This window comes from Palaemon carinicauda, chromosome 17 (assembly GCF_036898095.1).
Source record: "Palaemon carinicauda isolate YSFRI2023 chromosome 17, ASM3689809v2, whole genome shotgun sequence".
Taxonomy (NCBI): domain Eukaryota; kingdom Metazoa; phylum Arthropoda; class Malacostraca; order Decapoda; family Palaemonidae; genus Palaemon; species Palaemon carinicauda.
Window position 1 is genome coordinate 57,034,533 of NC_090741.1, and position 26,423 is coordinate 57,060,955.

The 26,423-nt window shown below is 40.3% G+C and overlaps 1 protein-coding gene across 3 annotated transcripts in view; it reads right to left on the reverse strand.

Moving 5' to 3' along the window:
* Positions 1-26,423, reverse strand: part of LOC137656773 (integrin alpha-PS3-like) — an 89,729-nt gene that overhangs the window by 58,717 nt on the left and 4,589 nt on the right. For 2 of the 3 annotated variants that reach the window (XM_068391039.1, XM_068391038.1), the window contains exons 3-13: positions 25,689-25,819; positions 25,080-25,195; positions 24,531-24,654; positions 18,328-18,459; positions 16,038-16,264; positions 15,562-15,792; positions 13,616-13,724; positions 13,033-13,224; positions 11,157-11,330; positions 10,374-10,522; positions 67-145 (exon numbers count right to left, since the gene is read on the reverse strand). In XM_068391039.1, coding sequence (XP_068247140.1) covers positions 67-145; positions 10,374-10,522; positions 11,157-11,330; positions 13,033-13,224; positions 13,616-13,724; positions 15,562-15,792; positions 16,038-16,264; positions 18,328-18,459; positions 24,531-24,654; positions 25,080-25,195; positions 25,689-25,819 — 1,664 coding nt within the window. Of the gene's footprint in view, positions 1-66; positions 146-10,373; positions 10,523-11,156; positions 11,331-13,032; positions 13,225-13,615; positions 13,725-15,561; positions 15,793-16,037; positions 16,265-18,327; positions 18,460-24,530; positions 24,655-25,079; positions 25,196-25,688; positions 25,820-26,381 lie in introns of all 3 variants that reach the window. The other variant, XM_068391040.1, reaches the window with a different exon arrangement.

Here is a 26,423-nt window from a genome sequence, read left to right on the forward strand (position 1 = left end):
TAATAATATCTTAACTTGCAGATCAAGATCGTGAAAACGGGAATTTTAAGACTGTATTCCACTTACTCATTTTCTCTCCAGGGGTATTGAGAAGCCAATAGTCCATTCTTATGCTCAAAGGTCGCATAGGGTCAAGCTTCTGAATCTGAAGGGGTAGAGAAAGTTAGTAAAATACTATTGGAGTTTCTGACCACTTATATATAAAGAGCATTATAGTAATAAACAATTTTTATAGAAGAATTTTTCATGAGATCTTCCTACGCCTATTGATTCAAAGGGCCTCGGTTAGATTTCACCAGTCGTCTCTATCTTGAGCCTTTAAATCAATTCTTTTCCATTCATCATCTGCTACTTCACACTTTATAGTCCTCAGCCATGTAGGCCTGGGTCTTCCAACTCTTCTAGTGCCTTGTGTAGCCCAGTTGAAAGATTAGTTAACTAATCTCTCTTGGGGAGTGCGAAGAGCATGCACAAACCAACTCCATCTACCCCTCACCAGGACCTCATCCACATATGGGACTCAAGTAATATCTCTCTAGTTTCATTTCTAATCCTATTTTGGCATTTACCTCCCAATATTCTTCTGAGAGCTTTATTCTCAAATCTATAAAAATTTGTTAGATAGTGTTTCATTGTCATACCACGACTCATGTCCATACAGTAACAGTTACATATAAAAAACGGATTTTGAGCGAAGCGAAAAATCTATTTTTGGGTGAGATGGCCATGTCGTCCTGATGGAAGTTCCTATAGGGTAGCTTCCTAGGGTATATTACAACTACGGCGATATTCCCAGAGAATTTACCTTAAGGTACCAGAATTCTAACTCCTGGAGTGAATATCCCTCATGAAAGGGATATCGCGACATATCAGAGGACGTATTCTTGACACGCCACATGGCAATCTGCACCCCGAACAGAGATTACGTATCGCGGGGTCAATTGGCAAGAAACGAAATCGGGAAAGAAAAAGGGGGAGCCGCTCCCAAGGCTCCCTATTCTCCAGTTTCGTAAGCGTGCCTGGCGCCAATCCTGGCGCCATCTGTATTCCTTGTAGCGTACACGAGGTGCTACAGATACTGTATGTAGGGAGGGGTCCTACAGCCCTTTCATAGAAAGGGAAGGGCGGGTCCATCAGGACGACATGGCCATCTCACCCAAAAATAGATTTTTCGCTTCGCTCAAAATCCGTTTTTTGGGCTCAAGCCATGTCGTCCTGATGGAAGTATACCAGAGCATTACTGTATCTGTGGATTCTCAGAACGTGCCGTACTCCCCGGAGGTAATTTTTCCCCAGTCGACTAGACCTAGAGACCTAAGATGTTACCGTTATACATCTTTTCAACTAACTATAAACCATGTTAGAGCTTCCTGCCCCCTACAGGGAAGAGTCCTACTAGACTCTGGAAAAGTCTCGAAGAGTACATATACCTATGTATGAATACCAGGCAAGCTAATATAGTGGTCTCACCCTATATTAAGTAAAGCATAGTTTGTAAAGAACCACTGCGTCAATATGAAATATCGACCAGTTCTCCGCACAATACTTGTATTGGACAAAGGTTTATATACGCATAGGAAGAAACTTGTAAAACCGCCACCGTCCCTTATGGGACGGAGTCCTCCCGTTAAGGGAAAGCATAAACCAATGCAACATAGCTTGCATAAAGGAACAATTCTATTAGAATTATCCCAGATAAAGTACATAGAATGAATGCTCAATTATACCAATAAATTGACACAGGTGAAGGAGACGCAAGGTTCTCAAGAACAAGTTTATTGACAGACAATAAAAAGACAGGTTAACAACAATTATATATATATATATATATATATATATATATATATATATATATATATATAAGAAGAGGATAACCCAAAACTTTAAGCATAAGTATGATAGTAAACAGAACTTGCTTATCTGAAAGAGAAAAAACATTAATGCCACCTTTAAGATACCGAGGTATCAAAGTCATAAAAGTCTGTATTACAAATTAATCACATTAGCGTTAGAAACGCTCGGCACACATGTCTGCACTTATGCTAGGTTCACCTTTGGAAATGGAACAGTCTACGTGGGCAACTCAGCGCCCTCACTTAGTTTGTAGTACAGTATGTAACTACACACTCACCCTGGAATTAATCGTCCCAATTAAAACCACTGTTCCTCGCAGAGTTAAACAGTAGGGTTAACGACGCGACCCACTGCTACCACAGATCTCTTTAGTTCCTCTACTTGCTTCGCATAGTGGCGAAAGAACACTCTGGAAGACTTCCAGCCAGTGTATGAACGGAGATGTTCAAAATCCATACAATTAAAGAAATTTAAGGATGAGGCAACTTTCCTCGGATCGTGACCTGCGGGTGTACTGTCAGGATCCGCTCTGCGAATAAAATATGTGATTTTCGCTCTGAGTTGATTCAGAGATAAATTTGAGCCTGATGTTTCTCCCCTGAATAGTTGACCACCCTTGAAGTCTGAAGTTCTATGAAGATAGACCTTTAGGCATTCTACTGGACATAGAGATGCATCTTCTTTCAGAGGGCAGATTCTCCAGGGACCCCACCTGTTGGTGGGTAACTCATTCTTGGCGAGAAACGTAGGATCCGGAAACAGGTTCAGTTCTCCCCCATCCAGGAACTGAACACGACCTGCCTCTCTCGAGAGGGCTACAATCTCACTAACCCTGGCCCCGGACGCGAGTGCAAATAGGAAAATAACTTTCTGTGTCAAATCCTTTAACGCACACTCCTCATTGCTCAACAGAGAAGCGAAATGAAGAACTTTGTCTAAAGACCATGAAATGGGCTTTGGAGGTGCTGAAGGTCTGAGCCTAGCGCAGGCTTTCGGAACTTTATTAAAGATCTCGTTACCTAGGTCGACCTGGAAGGCATATAGAATGGGTCTTGTCAAAGCAGACTTAAACGCCGAAATCGTGTTAGCTGCCAACCCTTGACCATGGAGGTGGATGAAGAAAGATAAGCAGAAGTCTGTCGAGATCTCCTGCGGATTCTTCGCCTTGACAAAGGCCACCCACTTTCTCCAAGATGACTCATATTGCCTTCTAGTAGATTTGCACTTATATTCTTCTAGGAAGTCTATGCTGGCTTTCGAAATCCCGAAACGCTTTCTCACTGCTAGGGAGAGAAAATCATGAGCTGCAGGGTCCGGGTTTTCTGTAATGAAGCGCAGACAGTCGACTTCTGGACTCGCTGGGTCAGAACTGGATCTGGTAGCGGTACAAACTTCAGTCGTAGTTCCAATGCCAGGGGGAACCACACGCTGTTCGGCCACTTGTGGGCCACTATTGCCGCTACCCCCTTGAAGGATCTCAGTTTGTTGAGGACCCTCAACAGAAGGTTGTGAGGAGGGAACAGATAAATCCTGGACCATCTGTTCCAGTCGAGGGACATCGCGCCCACTGCTTCCGCTAAGGGGTCCTCGTACGGGGACACGTACAGGGGCAACTTCTTGTTGTCTTTCGTCGCAAAGAGGTCTATCTGCAGTTCTGGGACTTGATTCAGAACGAAGGAGAATGATCCTGCGTCTAAAGACCATTCCGACTCTATCGGTGTGAACCTGGATAGAGCGTCCGCTGTCACATTGCGGACTCCTTGAAGGTGAACTGCCGACAGGTACCACTTCTTCTTCTCCGCCAATCGGAAGATGGCCAACATCACCTGGTTGAGAGGTGGTGACCTCGATCCTTGTCGATTCAAGCATCTCACAACTACCTCGCTGTCCATCACCAACCTTATGTGGATCGAGTGACGCGGGGAGACTTTCTTTAAGGTAAGGAGCACTGCCATAGCTTCTAGAAAGTTTATGTGAAAGGTCTTGAATAGCTTGGACCAAGTCCCCTGGACTTTTTTCCGATGAGAGTGACCTCCCCATACCTCCTTCGAGGCATCTGAGTGAATCGTCACCGACGGGGGAGGTAGCTGAAGAAGAACCGACTTCTTTAGATGTCTGGCTTGGGACCAAGGCCTGAGAAGAGTACGTAGCCGAAGCGGAAATGGTCTTCTCAGATCTCTTCGCGCGTTTGATGCATAACTTCTCCAAACTCCGGTTGCATCCTTTAGCTGTGCTCTTAGTACTGGGTTTGTCACCGAAGCAAACTGGAGAGAGCCCAGTACCCTCTCCTGTTCGCGTCTTGATATCCTTTCGGAATCTAGAAGTCTCTTGACAGAACCTGCTATCTCCTTCCTTTTCTTCGCCGGGATGGAGAAACGGTGTGACATTAGGTCCCAGTGGATTCCCAGCCACTGGAACTTTTGAGATGGAGAAAGTCGAGACTTTTTTCTGTTGATCTTGAAGCCTAGGTACTCTAGGAACTGGATCACTTGACTGGAAGCTTGCAAGCATTCTGTCTCGGATGCTGCCCACACCAGCCAGTCGTCCAGGTAGGCTACTACCTGAATTCCCTTTAGGCGTAATTGTTTGAGAGCTACGCTCGCAAGCTTCGTGAAAATCCTTGGGGCTATATTTAGCCCGAATGGCATGGCTCTGAAGGCGTACAGTCTTCGTTGTAGCCTGAACCCTAGGTAGGGGGAGAGTCGACGGTTGATTGGAACGTGCCAATAGGCGTCTGACAAGTCTATAGAGACGGAATATGCCCTCTTGGGCAGTAAGGTCCTTATGTGTTGCAGTGTTAGCCTCTTGAATTTGCAATTCACTATGAACTTGTTGAGTGGCGACAAGTCCAGAATGACTCTGAGCTTTTCCGAGTCTTTCTTGGGAACACAAAACAGCCTCCCTTGGAATTTGATGGACTTCACCCTTCGGATCACTTTTTTCTCCAACAGTTCTTGAACGTAATCCTCCAGAACGGGGGTGGAGTGTTGGAAAAACTGAGGGCACGGGGGTGGAGTGCTGTACCAGCTCCAGCCCAGTCCATTCTTGAGTAGGCTGTGGGCCCAGGGATCGAAGGTCCACCGATCCCGAAAATTCTGAAGTCTCCCTCCTACCGGCATCATCTCACTTGGACTGCCGTCCTGAGGTCTTGCCTCCCTGACCGCGACCACCCCTGAATCCCCTTCCCCTTGAGGGGCGCCTAGACGAGCCTCTGGCTGCTCCTCTAGGCTTTGCTCGAAAGGAAGTAGACTGCCCTTCGAACGTTGGGGTGAATGCCGTGGACTGTGTTGACACAGCCTGGGGTACCCACTGAAATGTGGTCGGGGTTTGTGCCACCATCTGGGGCACTGAAGGCAATGGCAATTGCAGTTGCTGTTGCTGTCTAAGAGGCTTGGCTGGCCGAGACGGTAGCCTAGTCCTCATAGTCTTCCTCTTTGGTTGAGGACCCTCATCCGGGGAAGACTTTCTTTTGATAACCAGGCCCCACTTCTGGAGAAGGTTTCTATTCTCCAAGGCGGCCTTATCAACTTCTTTGACCAATTCGGTAGGGAAAAGGTCTTTGCCCCAAATGTTGGAGGAGATTAGTTTCCTTGGCTCGTGCCTCACCGACGCCGAGGTGAACACGAACTCCCTACAAGCTCTCCTCGCCTTGACGAAGCTATAAAGATCCTTCGTCACTGTGGCCAGATGAGTCTTGGCCACTACCATGAACATTTCATGGACCTTGGGGTCACTTGCCATCGTCTCAAGAGTAGTCTGAAGAGACATTGCGGCAGCCAGTCTTTCTTTTGTCTCGAACTCTCTCCGCAAAAGAGAGTCAGACAGCTTAGGGAGGTCCTCGCCGAACTGACGTCCGGCAATATCAGCCTCCAACTTCCCAACTGAGAATGTAAGATGGACGTCCTTCCAGTCTTTGTTGTCCATAGGCAGGGCCAGCGACAAGGGTTTACACTCCTCCAGGGAGGGGCAAGGCTTGCCGGCCTCGACTGCTTTTAGTACAGCCACAAACCCTTTCTGTAAAAAGGGGAAGGCTCTAGCAGGAGAGGACACAAAGGAAGGGAGCTTCTTACTCAATGCAGCTACCTTTGAGTTCGAGAAGCCCCTCTCTTTCATCGAGGATGAAAGCAAAGCTTGAGCCTTAGCATGGTCCATCACTATGACCTCCTTCGGCTCTGTCTCCTCCTTTGAAGCTGGTTCCTTCCTCAGCCGGACATAACAGTCCGGATATGACGCCTTGTTGGGCCAGAATTCCACCTCCTCTAGGGGAACTGAACCCAACTTATCCGAGATGACGATCTTTCCAGTCGTCATCGGCATGTGCTCAGCATACCTCCATGGGTTAGCGTCTGAGCACAAGGGAAGGTCTTTCACATTGAGCCTTTTCTGGGGCCCATGTGATGCCGCAAGGTTCTGCATCCGCAGTTCCATTGCAGCCGCCTTCTCCTGATTCTCCTTCTGCATTTGTTGGATCATTCCAACAATGGAGGAGAGGGCCTGTCCCAGCTCTGCTGGGAGAGCGGCCGATGTTGAGGGAATAGGCTCCGGGATCTGAACCGGAGTAGCCGACACCTCGTCGACCTCTTCCTCTACAACGTCTGGGGCTTGAACTTCATCCTGGGCTTCTGCCAGGAGGTCTTCCTCCAGACGCTCATCCACGTCAGACATCCTGTCATCCAACTGGATGTCTTGCATAGCGACCGCGACTTCAGCATCCACCTGGATCTGAACTTGGGGGATCTCCTCTTGAGGCTGGGGAATCACTGCATCAGCTGATGCCCTAGGGAAAAGATACACCCTCATCTTCTCACTTGGAAGATAAGGTCCAGAGGTATTCTTCTGGAAGCCCCTTACCCAGGTACGAAGCTTCTCCCTTGCTATATCCCTTGATTCCGCCGTTCTAGGGGAATCAAAGGCCTCAGTAATCAGGTCAGTGCACACGGTACATACCTGAGGGTCCCAATACTGGAGATCACCCTTGGAGACAGCGCATGCTGCGTGCCTCCAACAAAACTCATGTCCGCAGAGGTTCTTGCTGCGGACGTTGCAGAAAACACTTCCGCACTTCGGAGGGTCCTCCTGTAAAGAGAAGAAATTTCCATGAGTATCAAGTGAACTATGTATCACTGGATATGCATAGTATAGCATAACAATTCAGAAAGGAAAGACACACACTTGTGTTTCCTTCACAACCAATTGCTGCAGCCTTCCAGATAATAAAATCGAATGGTTAATCTCTTCTAGAATAACCAATGCAAAGTTTCCAGAGGAAACAGGTGGAGCTCACACCTAAGCAATGATTTTAAAATCCTGGATAATAGACAAGAAAGAACTCACTTTCTTATCTGTAAGGCAACAGCAAAGGGCTGTGCAAGACAACACAAAAGTGTTAGAACACACAGTGCTGTACCAAAACTTATACTATAGTTTTCTTCTTACAGTATATGTTATACTGAAGAATACTGGTACAGTATAGAAGGTTATGTGCCGGCCGGCACACACCATAACTAGCTTTAAAGTATACTACTTAACAGCTATAAGGCGGCAGAACGCTGGTTCAAATGCATGTGCCACTGCCGGCCGGCAACAGCCAATGTCGGCCGGCAACTACACAAGGTAGTACCAGGCTGCCGGCCACACTCTTGGCGACCGGCAGACAAGGGCTGACATTAGCCGGCCGGCAAAGGTACACAACCGATGCCAGCCAGCAGCAAAAGAACCAGAGGACTACGACTGCCCGGCTGCCGGCCTATGAGGCCGGCAGCCGGGTCAGGTACAGCACTAGAAGAAAAACAGAATGGATGCCGGGATAAGAGCGTACACTACCTGAAAGGCCGGCAATCCGAAAGAGTGCATATAAGGAAGGGAAGAATCTAATTCAGGCTTCCTGACCAATGCCGTCTGGTTCTACAGGCAGGCATGGATGAGGGACCAAGGGAGGTCCGGGCAGCACTCAAAGCAGAAGATCCTTGCCGGCCGGCAGAAGATCCTTGCCGGCCGGCAGCTCTGCCGACCGGCAAGGGACTGAGTCAATTCCACATCCTAACCTATCCTAGGTCCAGATGTAGAATGACGTACAGTACTGTAATGGCTAGGCCATTACGGAAATAGAGGGGGAAGGGACAAAAGAGGGTCCTATCAACCTTGCTTTAGTGAAGGATCACCCGCAGCCAAGAAAGCTCATCTTAGCCTAAGGGAGATCCAAGGAGGGAGGCCAGCAATACTTGCCAGCTCCCAGAGAACCAAAGCAAGGAAGGTGTTGCTACCCCCAGGGAAAGAATCTTATCCTCCCCCGAGAACAGCAACAAGGACCAGTCTGGTAGATCACAAAAGAAGGAATCATCTCGTACAGAAACCTTCGATAGTGACCTAAGGAGGCTCAGCCTCCCATGTCTGTGTCAGGCCAGCGAGGGAGACTCTACCCCAAGCCAGACGAACACAGACTCAGACTAAAAACTCTGTTGTTCTGTCCCACTCTGAAACCAGACTTACTGGAACAGGAGGGTACAGTAACACCCCAGTATAGTTTTATCGAAAATTAATTCAGATAAACCACTTAGGGATAAGCCCAAGGCTTAAACAGAGGGAAAGGGATTGCATAACTTCTCCGAAGAAAAGAAAGCAACCGGGGAGTATGAGAAAGTATACTAAGGTTCCATAAGCAACTTAGCCTAAGCACACAGAGAATCGATTACCTAAATCACCGAAACTCACTCGTATACTATCTTGGAAATATTCAACATAATCTTAAATGTATAAAAAACAGCCTAAAGCTTCAATAAAATTTTAATACACTCGGAAAACCAAAATCATGCAGAAAGTACTAGGACCAAACGACTAGGCTACATGGCCTAGCGTAGGCCAGAGTTGGCGAATACTTCGCCAAAATAATACTAAAGCACGAAAGGAAATCCTATGTAACGCTAAATAGCTAAAATTTATTAAAGCAAAATAACCGGGAATGTCGCTCTGGCTAACTAAACTTATACCTAGCGAGCGACAGCGTCCATGACGCCTCCGGTAGGCTACGGCTCTTGTAACAAAGATTAATCCTATTAATCACTCAAAAATTTACCAAGGGCCTACATTTATACATAAAAGACATGGTACTCAACTTATCGGAGGCCGGCGAAGTTGGAGAAGCCATGAAAAGTCGAATAAATCCAAGATTTGCGAGAGACACAGGAAAAAACACCGAGTTGTTAAGCTACGCAAAAAGGAATACAGATGGCGCCAGGATTGGCGCCAGGCACGCTTACGAAACTGGAGAATAGGGAGCCTTGGGAGCGGCTCCCCCTTTTTCTTTCCCGATTTCGTTTCTTGCCAATTGACCCCGCGATACGTAATCTCTGTTCGGGGTGCAGATTGCCACGTGGCGTGTCAAGAATACATCCTCTGATATGTCGCGATATCCCTTTCATGAGGGATATTCGCTCCAGGAGTTAGAATTCTGGTACCTTAAGGTAAATTCTCTGGGAATATCGCCGTAGTTGTAATATACCCTAGGAAGCTACCCTATAGGAACTTCCATCAGGACGACATGGCTTGAGCCCAAAAATCAGGCTATATATCAGTTCACTGAAACATGCAATATAGTAATAAAATGCTAGAAATAAATATTTTGATGAGATTCTGTTGCATTACAATCTTTAATCCTTCGTTTCTTTTTCCACCCTAAATAATTCACTAGTCCCAGTTTCTCAACAGGAAATTATCTCAAATTCCTTTGTAACTTTCTTTCAATTTTGATTTTCTTTTATTACTTTTATACGACATTACAAAGACTTTTTCTATTCACCTTTGATTAATATTTACTACAATTAGGTCAGTATGATCTGAATTTAGTACAATTATAGTTTTCAACATTCAATGCGCTTCCATGCCTCAATCTACATCACCGCTCACATCAATCGTTTGCGATTTGCTGCAAGTTTTGCAAATGGTCGTAAACCCTATAATCATTCCTATAATCAGAAACTATGACGACCGTCAATTCGTACACTTAAGTAAAACCCTATTCTCACCCATCATTCCTATCATCGGAAACTATGACAGCCGTCAATTCGTACACTTAAGTAAAACCCTATTCTCACCCATCATTCCTGTCATCGGAAACTATGACGGCCGTCAATTCGTACACTTAAGTAAAACCCTATTCTCACCCATCATTCCTATCATCGGAAACTATGACGGCCGTCAATTCGTACATTTAAGTAAAACCCTATTCTCACCCATCATTCCTATCATCGGAAACTATGACAGCCGTCAATTCGTACATTTAAGTAAAACCCTAATTCTCATCCTACCACATTTTCCCTTTACAGCACATCTCCACATTAACAAGATATATGACCACATGCTGTATTCTTTTCTAGGATATACGAGCGATTTTAACTTCCATATTGCTTATATTTGTAAATGACGTATTCGTGACGTCATCGTGTGTAGCATCGGGCATGTTTTGACATAAAGCGACATCATTGCAGCGAAGGGGTTAAGAAGACCTTTCAGATTTACTTTACCTCCACATCAACCTCGAAGGCTAAACAGGAAGTTTTCCCTTGACTTCTGTTGTGGCTAATAGTGATGTTTCTCACGGCACTGCCAGTGTCCTTAAAAGTAGCCCTGGAAAACCTCTGCTTCTCGTCTATCTCGATGTATCCTTGGATTTCTACAGAGGATATAGATAAAGCGAGTTATTAAATTAATAATAATAATAATAATAATAATAATAATAAAATAATAACAATAATAATAAGCTGGATGTAACCTGGAACTCCAGACTATAAACAACTAGTCACTATAGACTGTGATTAACATACAAAACATACAAAAGATAATAATAATAACAAAAATCATGGAAAGATTAAGAAAAGGAATATGTCCTTTTTATAAATATCTAAAACTAATTCCTTGCAAAAGATTCCATAAGCCCATTCTATTATGAAAAAAATAAAAAGACACAAAGGAAGATAAACAAAACGTCACTGAATAAACTAACATATATTTTCATTGAACTATAGAAAAATATCATATGTATAGTAGATAAATGTGACATATCTATTATTATCATTAGAGTATTGTTGTTCTTAATTTAGAGAAAAAAAATTTTCAAGTCTGCAAGAATTTAATCTTTAAGTATATTTAACAAACAAGAAAAGTACCCTTTGGTCCGTGAATTCATACTAGATAATTGTACACTCCATGCAGAAAAATAAAAGTAAATCAACTATTAAGTCAATAACATTCCAAAACTCTTATTGGTGCACTAGAAAATGTATAATAGTTCACTTAACCATTCCTACCTGCAGTTTGCGGGACCCTGTAGCCATCAAAGGTGATACAGGCAGTTAGTTCAAGCTCTGTGGCATCCTCAGGCAAAGCAGAAGGACTAGAGCTCAAAGACCCATTAAGTAATGCCACGGTTCGAGACTTTAATATGACAGCGTGGCTGGATAGGAAGCTTCCAATTGCCAGGTCTGTAAATGTGCGTAAATCATTAATTTGTAAACTTTTAATCGGTACAGTGATTTTTCTAGCTAGAGTTAACCATTCTAACAAGGGGGAGAGGTATTTTCTGAATGTACCCCTTTCTATAGGTAAGAGTCGATCATGACTTTTCTAGTTGGGATTAACCCTTCTAACAAGGCAGAGAGATTTTTTCTAAACGTATCCCTTTCCATAGATAAGACTTGATCATGACTTTTCTAGTTGGGGTTAACCCTTCTAGCAAGGCAGAAGGATTTTTTTCTGAATGTAACCCTTTCTATAAGTAAGAGTTGATCCTGACTTTTTTTATTGGGGTTAACCCTTCTAACAAGGCAGAGAGATTTTTTCTAAATGTATCCCTTTCCATAGGTAAGAGTTGATCATGACTTTTCTAGTTGGGGTTAACCTTTCTAACAAGGCATAAGGAAATTTTTTTCTGAATGTACCCCTTCCATAGATAAGAGTTGATCATGACTTTTCTAGTTGGGGTTAACCTTTCTAACAAGGCGTAAGGAATTTTTTTTTTTCTGAATGTACCCCTTTCATAGATAAGAGATGATCATGACTTTTCTAGTTGCGGTTAACCTTTCTAACAAGGCATAAGGAAATTTTTTTCTGAATGTATCCCTTCCATAGATAAGAGTTGATCATGACTTTTCTAGTTGCGGTTAACCTTTCTAACAAGGCATAAGGAAATTTTTTTCTGAATGTACCCCTTCCATAGATAAGAGGCGATCATGACTTTTCTAGTTGGGATTAACCCTTCTAGCAAGGCAGAAGGATTTTTTTCTGAACTGTTACCCTTTCTTTAATTAAGAGTTGATCATGCCTTTTTTGTCCCTCTTACAAGGCATAAGGATTTTTTCTGAATGTACCACTTTCTATAGGTAAAAAAAAAAGCATGGCCTTATATTTTTGACATGTCGGAAAACATTTTGTGTATTGGGAGCTATTTTATTTGCAAGACTAAAGAAAAATAAAAGGACTGAAATCCATAAACAAGAAGGGAAAGGAGATCAATAATAAGCGATGATTTATAGAATTAATGAGAATGATACTCTTAAATTTTATCATTGTACATAATCTATGATTAAGAACTGAATATTGATAAGACAAGCAAACGAATCATTCTTATAAGGTGAAGATAGATTTCTTGATCCTAAGTTGAGGTTAAAAGACAAAAAAGTGCAGGAATAGATTTATCAAACAAATTTATATAAAAAATATATGAATTTGTACATGATCTTAAGGATTCTGACCCTTTATAGGTTCCAAAAGCAGAATCAGTATAACATGCAGCACTGGTAAGAAGCTGAATGATCATATGGTAAGTATTATTCTAAGGTTATCTCGCCTAAAAATTGAAAAATATAAAGGGACTCCTTAGTGTGGGCAAACAGCTGTAGTTTTGTCAACTTAAAAGAAAAGATAAAGCCTTGATCTCTATAAGCCTTTCAGACTCGTATCAGTTGATGAAGAGAGGATACTGTTCAACTAAGATATTTACTTTCTTAGTCTTACTTACAGAGAAGTACTTTCAACTATTAAAAGGGATAATTATGTTATTAAAGTATGGTTAGATATTGTTTGAGCATTTAGGCAGAGAAAACTTTTGACCTGGAGCCATGAAACATAAAAATCCTTAAGAGAAATACTTATATAAAATACAGTTAATAGGAATAAGTATATTACCTGGATAGCCATCATCATCAATGTCAGTTCCCCTGGATATGCCCATGCCAAACCCTCTAAGTGGCTCCCGGGTGGGGAAATCCTTTGGGGAAATACGTTGTGAAAATTGTTCGCGAAGACCATCTTCTGCCCCAAGGTAAATATAAACTGCCCCTGAGCCATCATTTTCCCATGGTGCTCCAATCGCCACATCTAACAGATAAGAGATAAAAAGAGCTATAAATTTATTAGCTCTGATGAGGTACACAAAAAATGGAGATCAATGTAGTACCTTCATGAAAATGATAATTACTTTTGGAACATTTACGCAGGATTCTTTTCAGCTAAGGAGATGAATTATCCATAGCGATAGCATAGCACCGTCCCAATCTAATTTCCTTGCTGAAGATATCTTAGTAGGAATACCTTTAACTGTTGTTTTTACAAATGATTACAGATATTTGGTTTATATAATGTCATTTATAGCAAAGGATCCCAGTTAATAAGACTTAATTTATAGACTAGTTCAACAAGGAAAAGCAACGTTCCAACTCTGCTCCTGGTCAGCAACAAAGATGAATGACTTCTCAATGTCTTAGCCTACCTTCAAAAGAATCTCTGTTCAAATCTCCAAGAGCTGCAAGAGTCGTGCCAAAGTGAGATGAAGGTAAGTTTGATCCACCCCGGCTGCCAGCACTCTCCATGACCCTTGTCTGGAAGAAAGTTATTTTCTTGATGTACAATGTGTAAGAAAATAATTACAAAGATATATAGAATAGATTATTTTCTAAAAGGTCAACAATATTTTCATGAAAAAAGTAATGCCACGGCCTTTATGAAAAGTATTGAAAAAGGTATTTTCAGGCCATATAACAAAAAATTCTATATTTCATCTTGATGTTAGCCTTTTGGAAGTCTATCCATAGATATCTCTCAAGAAATTAAAAAACAAAATATTGTCTTAGAGTGTCATCATCAGCTCTAACAGAAATTCAAGATGTTTTGTTGTGAAATTAATATCATAAAATTGATGCTGTTCATTTTCTTTACCATTTCTAGGTCTATCTGGTGCTGGTTACTGTTCTTTAGGTTTAAAGCCCGCTCATCAATGACACAGGCAAGGGACAGTGACATTGCCCTATCAAGCACGACGATGCCCTAGAGACTGACCATATATACATCCAAGCTAGGACCAAGGAGGCCGGGCAATGGCTGTTGATGACTCAATAGCCAGACATATAGGCTCCCCCAAATACCCCATCCTTAACTCACAATGATGACGAGGTTACAGCGACCAAAGAAACTAAGGGCTCAATAGCCAGACATATAGGCTCCCCCAAATACCCCATCCTTAACTCACAATGATGACGAGGTTACAGCGACCAAAGAAACTAAGGGGTTTAAGCAAGACTAGAACCCCAGACTAGCGTTCACCATTACCACATGAGCCACCACAACCCTCCAAAAAATATTTAAAAGTCCCTACTATTATATTTCTTATTACAAGACCAATAAAAAGGGCGAGTAATCCATCTTCTGGAAGAGAACCTTCAGCATCACTAAATCAAAAATAGAAACCATGATAAGAGGTTGATTTTTAACACCTAATTAAAAATAGTTGGCAAAGTAGTAGTTACATATCTGTTTCCACACCATTAATGCATTTCGTACCTGTCTGGATTATGTGTTAGTCTACTACTTCCGGCAGAGAACGGTTCAAATCACACAAAAGGTTACTGTAAATAATGGATATTTGTCAGGCCGTAGATCATAGGAAAGTGAGTAACCTTGTGTCTACTAAATCTTTAGTGGTTTGTTTCACAGGGACTATTCTAAGATAAATGACAGTATGACCAAAGGCCCCTAGACCATTAGTGTGAGTACGCTTGTCAACTAAATCTGAAGTGATTTGTTTTATTGGGACTACTCAAAGACAAATGGCAGCATGACTTAAGGGCCCTAGACCATAGAAAGTGAGTAAACCTGTCTTCTAAATCTGAAGTGGTTGGTTTTCCTGGGACTATTCTTCTCCTATTAATGTGCTTTTTCCAATTCTGTATGGAGTAAGCACAGTTGCCTTTTTTTTTTTAGAAGGACTTTGCTTTCGGGTAGACTGACCTGCCTGACATCGTGTAGACCTCAGTAGCGTATGTTCATGTGTTATATTAGTCACCGGCGTCCTTCCTCCCAGCAGCAAGGAATCCTGGCGCGGTTAGGTCGACAATTTGAGATGTGTGAGGTGTCCGTTATGCTTTTAGAAGGTGTTGGAGTGGCTTTGTTTGTGTGTGTATTAGTCTGTAACACCCATTTGCTTTAAGCAAACCTATCTGTCGATAACATACATTATAAGACATTAAATGGCAGTAAGGGTAAGGGCCCTAACCAATTAAAAAGTGAGTAAACTTCTCTACTAAACCTGAAGTGGTTTGTTTTCCTAAGCCTATTCTATGACAAATGGCAGTAAGACTTAAGGAAAGCATGAAGGAATGTGCCATTTCTCATGAGTTTTATTGTGAAGGAAAGGGGAAAAGGTCTTACTATCAAACTCACCTGTGAGCCAAGGAAAACTTCTATCCTCCCTATGCCTGGATTACTGCCCCTAAAATAAACCGGGCATCCAACGACGAGATCAGTGAGGCCGTCACCATTGAAATCTGCAGAAACAAGAGCCGCGCCAAAATTTTCCCCGACCTGTTTTCCACTCAAGACTTGCCTTACATCCAGTGGTTCGCTTCCAGGTTTTGCTTCGCTTCCAGGTTTTGGGAAGTTGAAAATGAAAACCTAAAAGTATAATTTTTGTCACTTTACTGTAAACTGGAAAAAAATGATTTGTTGTTCAAAAGGATATTTTTGGTGCTCGGGTAAAAACAAGTAGGGTAATGAACCAACCTATTGATTGTGTGCACTATGAAAGAGTAAAGCTACTGTACTGATGCTAGAAATGTATCAGAATATTTCTAGGTTCTAAACTTTGAACCTAATTAGTATGATTTTTATAACAGACAGAAAAGATCGAGCAACCTCACATTTCCAAGTGAAGCCGCGCTTCGCGGAGCCCCGCTGGCGTAGAGGCGCTCTCCTTTTCCGAGGAAATATCCGGAAGTGACAGAGTATCCATTTAGGCTGAAGCTGTCTATCTCCTTCGTGTAGTAGGGGTTGAAAACATCCTTGTGCAAAAACATCTGGGACTCCTCAATATCGTCTGTTGGTTGGGAAGGCTCATTTTTGGTGTCTTTGAGCCGGATTACGGACCCTACGGACAATGAGAAAAGGTTACAGTTTCTACCTAGTAAGCCAGCAAGTTTGCTTCCTTATCAAATCATGAGAAATAAGTTTGATATGGTATCTACGTGTTCCTACTTTACTGTGTTTTTAGCTTGAACTACTAGGCTTAAGTTAGAATTACATTTCATAATTTGTACCTTATACTATACAATAAGTAAGACATGCTGAACAGTGTACAAATTATTGTTTATGGGCGTAATAAGACTTCGGATTTCTCTTAAATGACTTGGTTAAGAGGAAAGACATTCACATGTAAAGTAAATTATGTCAAAATAAAGATATAGTTCTTAGTGAGTCATATTGAACTATATGACTTAAGTCGAGTCTTGACCACAATGTTCAGTTTGAACTCAATAGAACTTCTAGAAAAATGATTATTTTCACTTTCACAAACAATAACATCATAAACATAGATTCTGATATGAGAAGGAAGACTCAGGCATGACTCCCTAAATAATCGGCCTCCCAGGCCCTAACCTAGAGCCATATGGCTCAAATTCCATTAACAATACAGATAATTCAAATATGTACACACAAATACACACAGAGCTGTGTTGTGGCCATAAGACATTTATGTCATAAAACAAATGAGTTTTGGAAGTGAATGTGATAACAAGATTTATATTATCCAATTAATAATAATAATAATAATAATAATAATAATAATAATACATACATACATACATACATACATACATACATACATATACCAAGGCACTTCCCCCAATTTTGGGGGGTAGCCGACATCAAACAAATTAAACAAAAAAGGGAACCTCTCCTCTCAACATTCCTCCCAGCCTGACAAGAGACTCAACCGAGTTCGGCTGGTACTGCTAGGGTGCCACAGCCCACCCTCCCCCGTTATCCACCACAGATGAAGCTTCATAACGGTGAATCCCCTACTGCTGCTACCTCCGCGGTCATCCAAGGCATCGGAGGAAGCAGCAGGGCCTACCAGAACTGCATCACAATCGCTCGCCATTCATTCCTATTTCTAGCACACTCTCTTGCCTCTCTCACATCTATCCTCCTATCACCCAGAGCTTTCTTCACTCCATTCATCCACCCAAACCTTGGCCTTCCTCTTGTACTTCTCCCATCAACTTTTGCATTCATCACCTTCTTTAGCAGACAGCCATTTTACATTCTCTCAACATGGCCAAACCACCTCAACACATTCATATCCACTCTAGCTGCTAACTCATTTATTACACCCGTTCTCACCCTCACTACTTCGTTCCTAACTCTATCTACTCAAGATACACCAGCCATACTCCTTAGACACTTCATCTCAAACACATTCAATTTCTGTCTCTTCGTCACTTTCATTCCCCACAACTCCGATCCATACATCACAGTTGGTACAATCACTTTCTCATACAGAACTCTATATTCATGTCCAACCCTTTATTTTTTACTACTCCCTTAACTGGCCCCAACACTTTGCATCCTTCATAATAATAATAATAATAATAATAATAATAATAATTTCTCCTATAGAGTAAAGAGCCAGTATATATATATATATATATATATGTATATATATATATATATATATACAGTATATATATATATATATATATATATATATATATATACGTGTGTACGTATTCCTATGAAGCTAGTCTAGCGTAGAGGAAATAACTTATCCTGGTACTTTATTTGTTTTCATATGTGCATTGAAGAAGTGAATAAATATATAAATATATATATATATATATATATATATATATATATATTTCCTGTCATGCTGAGGGAGTGAGAAGTATTCTTATCCGTGTGAGAGGAGGTACCCAAGGAGGTCCACTCGAAAACCACACTTTACCACAAATTTCCGAACTAGAGAGTTGTATTCAGAAATGAGGAAGGGGGTGGGAAGGGTTGAATGTGTGTGTGCGCGTCATTTTGACAAGTAGCACACAGTAGTAGTAGTAGTAATAGTAGTAGTTGTAGTAATAGTAGTAGTAATTATAATAATAACAATGCCATTCCATAGTCTTATGGCCCAAGAAATACCTTCATATTATTTACCTCTCCAATTGAAAACACCCGGAGCTCCAATGACCATTTCTGATGGATCATCAGCCAAATGGAGAGACATCCCGGCTTGTCCGTACGCAAAATAGAAATACTTTTCTCCCTTGATAGTTCTTGCTATGTCATCTGCAATGCAAATTTGGATTGTAAGAATATAGACTTCCCAGTTCCATGCTGTACTTAATTTACATTATATTAACAGTTAGGTTAGGTATATTGAATGATTCAAGTGTATTTGGCTGTACAGTACTAAATTATGGTTGTAGCTTAACTGTACTATAAAATTTAATGTACAATTAGGTTAGGTATATTGAATGACTCAAGTGTATTTGGCTGTAAAGTACTTCATTGTGGTTATACATTAACTATATTATAAAATCTAATGTACAGTTAGGTTAGGTATATTGAATGATTCAAGTGTATTTGGCTGTAAAGTACTTCATTGTGGTTATAGATTTACTGTATTATATAATTGATTGCAGTGTTTTTGTAGGGTTTAGAAATAATTAGGCAATTCACATGGAAAACATGCCCTACGATACAAAATTTTCATGAAACGAAAGCCACTTCAGAACGAATTAATTTCGTATCTTGAGGCATTACTTATAGAAGTGATATATGATAAAATTTAATAATCAATTCTGAGAGGCAATACATTAAATGTATGATGTCAGGATGATATACGGGATACGTATGGAAAAGACAAGGCCAGAAATGTATGACCTAAATCATAACTTCAGCTTATTCATTTCTTTGAAATCTTTATAGAGATGCCAAGTTATTTTCAAATGGGGGCGTACTAAAATAATGGCCAAGTTAATATGTATAATAATCACATCTAATTAGACAGAATATTTCTTTGATTTTTAAGCCTACATCTTCCAAATTCTCAATCACTGGAATTAAGTTTACATCTTCCTAATTCTCAATCACTGTAATTAAGTTTTCATCTTCCTAATTCTCAATCACTGGAATTAAGTTTACATCTTCCTAATTCTCAATCCCTGGAATTAAGTTTACATCTTCCTATTTTCTCAATCACTGGAATTAAGTTTACATCTACCTATTTTCTCAATCACTGGAATTAAGTTTACATCTTCCTAATTCTCAATCACTGTAATTAAGTTTACATCTTCCTAATTCTCAATCACTGTAATTAAGTTTTCATCTTCCTAATTCTCAATCACTGGAATTAAGTTTACATCTTCCTATTTTCTCAATCACTGGAATTAAGTTTACATCTACCTATTTTCTCAATCACTGGAATTAAGTTTACATCTTCCTAATTCTCAATCACTGTAATTAAGTTTTCATCTTCATAATTCTCAATCACTGGAATTAAGTTTACATCTTCCTAACTCTCAATCACTGGAATTAAGTTTACATCTTCCTATTTTCTCAATCACTGGAATTAAGTTTACATCTTCCTAATTCTCAATCACTGTAATTAAGTTTTCATCTTCCTAATTCTCAATCACTGGAATTAAGTTTACATCTTCCTAATTCTCAATCACTGTAATTAAGTTTTCATCTTCCTGAATCTCAATCACTGGAATTAAGTTTACATCTTCCTAATTCTCAATCACTGGAATTAAGTTTACATCTTCCTATTTTCTCAATCACTGGAATTAAGTTTACATCTTCCTAATTCTCAATCACTGTAATTAAGTTTACATCTTCCTAATTCTCAATCACTGTAATTAAGTTTTCATCTTCCTAATTCTCAATCACTGGAATTAAGTTTACATCTTCCTATTTTCTCAATCACTGGAATTAAGTTTACATCTTCCTAATTCTCAATCACTGGAATTAAGTTTACATCTTCCTAATTTCTCAATCACTGGAATTAAGTTTACATCTTCCTAATTTCTCAATCACTGGAATTAAGTTTACATCTTTCTAATTCTCAATCACTGGAATTAAGTTTACATCTTCCTAATTCTCAATCACTGGAATTAAGTTTACATCTTCCTAATTCTCAATCACTGGAATTAAGTTTACATCTTCCTAATTCTCAATCACTGGAATTAAGTTTACATCTTCCTAATTCTCAATCACTGTAATTAAGTTTTCATCTTCCTAATTCTCAATCACTGGAATTAAGTTTTCATCTTCCTAATTTCTCAATCACTGGAATTAAGTTTTCATCTTCCTATTTTCTCAATCACTGGAATTAAGTTTACATCTTCCTATTTTCTCAGTCACTGGAATTAAGTTTACATCTTCCTATTTTCTCAGTCACTGGAATTAAGTTTATATCTTCCTAATTCTCAATCACTGGAATTAAGCCTACATCTTCCTAATTCTCATTCACTGGAATTAAGTTTACATCTTCCTAATTTTCAATAACTGGAATTAAGTTTACATCTTCCTAATTCTCAATCACTGGAATTAAGTTTACATCTTCCTAATTTTCAATAACTGGAATTAAGTTTACATCTTCCTAATTCTCAATCAATGGAATTTAGTTTACATCTTCCTAATTCTCAATCACTGGAATTAAGCCTACATCTTCCTAATTCTCAATCACTGGAATTAAGTTTACATCTTCCTATGTTCTCAATCACTAAAATTAAGCCTACATCTTCCTAATTCTCAATCACTGGAATTAAGCCTACATCTTCCTATTTCTCAATCACTGGAATTAAGTTTACATCTTCCTAATTCTAAATCACTGGAATTAAGTTTACATCTTCCTAATTCTCAATCACTGGAATTAAGTTTACATCTTCCTAATTCTCATTCACTGGAATTAAGTTTACATCTTCCTAATTCTCAATCACTGGAATGAAGATTACATCTTCCTATTTTCTCAATCACTGGAATTAAGTTTACATCTTCCTATTTTCTCAATCACTAAAATTAAGCCTACATCTTCCTAATTCTCAATCACTGGAATTAAGCCTACATCTTCCTAATTCTCAATCACTGGAATTGAGCCTACATCTTCCTAATTCTCAATCACTGGAATTAAGCCTACATCTTCCTAATTCTCAATCACCGGAATTTAGTTTACATCTTCTTAATTCTCATTCACTGGAATTAAGTTTACATCTTCCTAATTCTCAATCACTGGAATTAAGTTTACATCTTCCTAGTTTCTCAATCACTGGAATTAAGTTTACATCTTCCTAATTCTCATTCACTGGAATTAAGTTTACATCTTCCTAATTTTAAATCACTGGAATTAAGCCTACATCTTCCTAATTCTCAATCACTGGAATTAAGTTTACATCTTCCTAATTTTCTATCACTGGAATTAAGTTTACATCTTCCTAATTCTCAATCACTGGAATTAAGTTTACATCTTCCTAATTTTAAATAACTGGAATTAAGTTTACATCTTCCTAATTCTCAATCAATGGAATTTAGTTTACATCTTCCTAATTCTCAATAATTGGAATTAAGTTTACATCTTCCTAATTCTCAATCACTGGAATTTAGTTTACATCTTCCTAATTCTCAACGTTAACTGTTAACGCTTGAGGAAGACCACAGCGCAGAAACGCTGACAGCTCAATTAAACAAAGTCATGATAGAGTCTGCAAACGAAACGCTTGGAAACGTTCGCAGGAAAACACAGCGATGGGTCACAGATGAAATCATGGATATGTGCGACAAAAGAAGAAAACTGAAAAAGAACAAGACCACACCCACCGGAGCAACAGAGTACAGAGAAATCAGCTGCAAGATAAGAAAAAGCATGAACCAAGTCAAAGAAGATTGGATTGGGAAACAGTGTACAGAAATTGAGGAAAAGCTGGAGAAGAACAACAGTAGGCGAGCGTTCCAAATCGTGAAAGATCTAATAAAACCAAAGCAAGCACGAGTCAGTACCATCCAAGACAAAGCAGGGAACTGCCTCACGGAAGAAGAAGACATACTCAAGAGGTGGACAGAGTACTGTTCCGACCTTTACAACTACCAGACCAATGGAGATCCTAATGCAACATCGTGCCACAAATCATCCAACAGCGACGACTTCCCAGTTCTGAGAGAAGAAGTGGAGGAAGCGATCAGATCGCTAAAACATGGAAAAGCTACAGGAGTAGACAACATCCCTGCAGAACTTATAAAGCATGGCGGAGAGACAGTGACTGACATCCTCACTAGCATCTGCAACAAGATCTGGCAGACAGGTGAATGGCCCACACCCTGGACACAGTCCCTCATCATCACGCTTCCCAAAAAAGGCAACTTACAGCAATGCCAAAACTATAGAACGATTAGCCTTATCAGCCACGCAAGCAAAGTGATGTTGAGAGTCATTCTGAACCGACTGAGACCCCAGGCAGAAGAGATCATTGCCGAAGAACAAGCTGGATTTAGAAGAGGAAGGAGCACAACGGAACAGATTTTCAATCTTCGAGTTCTGTGTGAGAAGTACAGCCAACACCAGCAAGACATCTTTCACGTGTTCATTGACTACAAAAAGGCATTTGACCGCGTATGGCATGATGCCCTCTGGCCCACAATGAACAGGTACAACATGGGACAAAAACTGATACTGACGATCCAACAGCTGTACAATAAAGCAACCAGCGCGGTCCTTGCCCAAGGCAAAATAGGCGAGGCGACTGGTTCCGCACTTCAGTAGGTGTCCGCCAAGGCTGCCTTCTGTCACCAACCCTGTTCAACATCTTCCTTGAACAAATTATGACAGATGCACTCGAAGATCATGTGAGCACAGTTAGCATCGGAGTACGAACAATCAGCAACCTTCGGTTTGCTGATGATATTGACGGCCTGGCAGGGAACGAAGATGAGCTGGTCAATCTTGTGAAACGTCTGGATGAAACATCAACCAGATACGGAATGGAAATCAGTGCTGAAAAAACAAAACTAATGAGAAACAGCGACGAATCAATCAAAGCAAAAATCGTGGTCGGTGGTCAACAACTTGAAACAGTCCAACAATTCAAGTACCTTGGTGCAATCATCAGCCAAGAAGGATCCAAACCAGAAGTCCATGCAAGAATCGTGCAAACAATAGCGGCGCTTGCAAAACTGAATCCAATCTGGAAAGAAAAAAACATCGCTGTCAAATCCAAATTGAGACTATTGCATGCCCTAGTCATTTCCATCCTTCTGTATGCTTGTGAATCCTGGACACTGACGGCAGAGCTACAGAGAAAGATCCAAGCTGCAGAAATGAGATGCTTCAGACGAGTGCTTGGCATCTCGTACATTGAGCATGTCACAAATGAAGAAGTCAACAGAAGAGTGAGACAACACTTAGGACGCTATGAAGATCTGCTGTCCACAGTGAAGAGGAGAAAACTAAAATGGTATGGCCACACAACAAGATCATGCGGCCTGTCCAAGACAGTTCTCCAGGGAACAGTTCAGGAGAAGAGGAGGAGAAGAGGGCGGCAGAGAAAGAGGTGGACCGACAACATTGCTGAATGGACAGGAAAAACCTTCGCCCAGACCCAGGCACTCGCACACGACCGTGACAAGTGGAGGCTCCTATTGCGGTGTTCCACCATGCAGCGCCCCTACGATCCTGGTGGATTATGGGATCGGTAACGGTAACGGTAATTCTCAATCATTGGAATTAAGTTTACATCTTCCTAATTCTCAATCACTGGAATTAAGTTTACATCTTCCTAATTTTCAATAACCGGAATTAATCTTTCAGATTTTTAATTTTCAATTATTGGACTTAGGCTTTTGGATTTCAAATTTTCAATCACTAGAATTAAGCTTTCTGATTTTCAATCACAGGATTTTAATTAGCCAACATTCATAACTAAATGGCACATAATATCGACCTTAAAACCACCAAATTCACAAATCCACATTATAGTGGAGTGGTTGGTTGACCAAACCGAGCGATTTTGAATTCATCAAATTACTTCAGGCAAAAATGACTCGCTGAATGAAAAAAAAGTAAATGCTTCTGTCAACCTTTTTGCTATGTGTGTCCTAATCCTTGTATGAAGATATGTGTTTATACGTTTAAATGAACTCTATAATCATGAGAATTCCACAAAACCTTACAATTCAGCATGTTGTTGTAGCAAGATTGCATCTTGCTTGCAAGGGGTAGTCAGTAGCCTTTGTGCGTTCATTTAGACAAGGCGCTCACCTGAGAGTGTCAGCTGTACACAGTGTATTCACGAACCTTTTGTAATAAAATGAAAAAAACCCATGTTGCGATCTCATTATCCGTTAACATGGAACATATTTCTTACCATGATGAGCTAATGGTAATTTCTTATGGGCCGGTGCATTAGGCAGGGAAGCGTTCATCCAATAGCAAGCTCCGTTCATGTAGTACTTTCCGAAGTATTGGTTGATCCACCTGGGAGCACACACCTGTTTGTATTATAACATAAGATATTAAATATATTCCGTATAAAGCTACACGTACCAGCAAAACATATTGTTACTATTAGATACATATATATATTTATTATAATCTTTTAAGCTTTCAATCTATCTAAATATCTGAAAACATTTTATGAGCATGAATTAATCAGTTTGGTTCCTTTTGTATCAGTAATAACTATGCAAATAGGAAACAAATCCTGATTAAACATAACCTAACCTAAACTAACCTAGCCTAAACTGATTTAACCTAGCCTAGCCTATCTTATTGTAATCTATTCTAACATAACCTAATCTATCCTAACCTACCCTAGCCTAGCCTAAGTCAGTCATTATAATCACAGATTTATTAAAGACCACTATGAACTCAAATCTTATTACAGATTTGTTAAAGTCCTTTATGTACAACTTACCCCAGAAGCTTGTCGACCTCCGTCATATGCCTGTTGGGTATCTATGGATGCGCCAAGCCAACCGTTGTTTTTCATGTCTTTGTAGCAAAAACCTGTATCCTTAGGGCAATCGCTTCCTACAGATAAAATTAGGGCATACCTCATTATCAGTTCATTGTGAAAATGTTGAACATTACTGTATTATATAACAATTTGTTGTGTATATTTCTTAACAGGACCAATTTAGAATCTATTTTAGAAGATTTCTAGGGGTAAAAATGACTGAAGATGGCTCAATGGAAAGATCTAGGAGGTCCAGATTAATATACAACCAACCCCCTGGTTATTAAGGACTAAGCAGGCAGATCTATAAGCACCCATTCCAATCCAGATCTCACAGACACTGCTGATAATTCTTAACCAAGGTCTATAGACTCTATAGACCTTGCTCTTAGCCTTCAGCAGAGCTGAAACTTACTGTACAGGCCACGTAATCCGAGCCAGGAATGTTTCCAACATACTTACGCCACTGACCGACTTCAAATGTGTAGTAGCCCATAATAATAGCTATTGTTCTCAATGTAATGACAGTAAACAAAAGAAATAACAAGTAGTGCGAGCTTTGAGTACCATTTTGGTCAATCCAGAGTTCCTCGCAAGATGAATTCTGGACATTACACTTGAAGATGGCTCCAGGTTCCATGACGTCCCTTGGGTCAGGGTAGTAGCTGGAGTTTGCACGAGGAGCTCCAACCAGGAGCCTGAAAATAGGATGTGTGTTATTAAGATTAAATTGAATATGATCCAGCATTGTGAAACTTGAAATGGTAATATTATGTATGCTACCTTAAATCCACTCTTTTAACACAAATTTACATAAGTGCCCTATGTGCGTACGTATCTCTGCTTCCTTATATTAATGGACACTTACCCGAGATAGACTATTCCATTTGGGGAATATAATGGTCGATCCCTTCGTGAGATAGAAATCACACTAAATCTTGATCTTAACTTACTTGGGGATCGAACCCTAGACTCTTCAATTGGAGGAATATATGGTTCAATCCCACAGACTCATAGAGAGATAGTAATCCAACAGATACTTGTATCAACTCACCAAGCGGACCCATCCTCAGAATTCTTTTGTAGAGAGACGGAAAATCCGAAGTAGGACTCGCGTCCCAGGAGAATTCAAACACCAAATGATCCTCGAAGACCTTTTACGATTCTGGCTCCAGATTAAATGCAATTTGAGGAATATAAGGTTCGATCCCACCGACTCATAGATTGATAGTAATCCAACAGATAATTGTATCAACTCACCAAGCAGACCCATCCATAATATTCTTTTGAAGAGAGACGGAG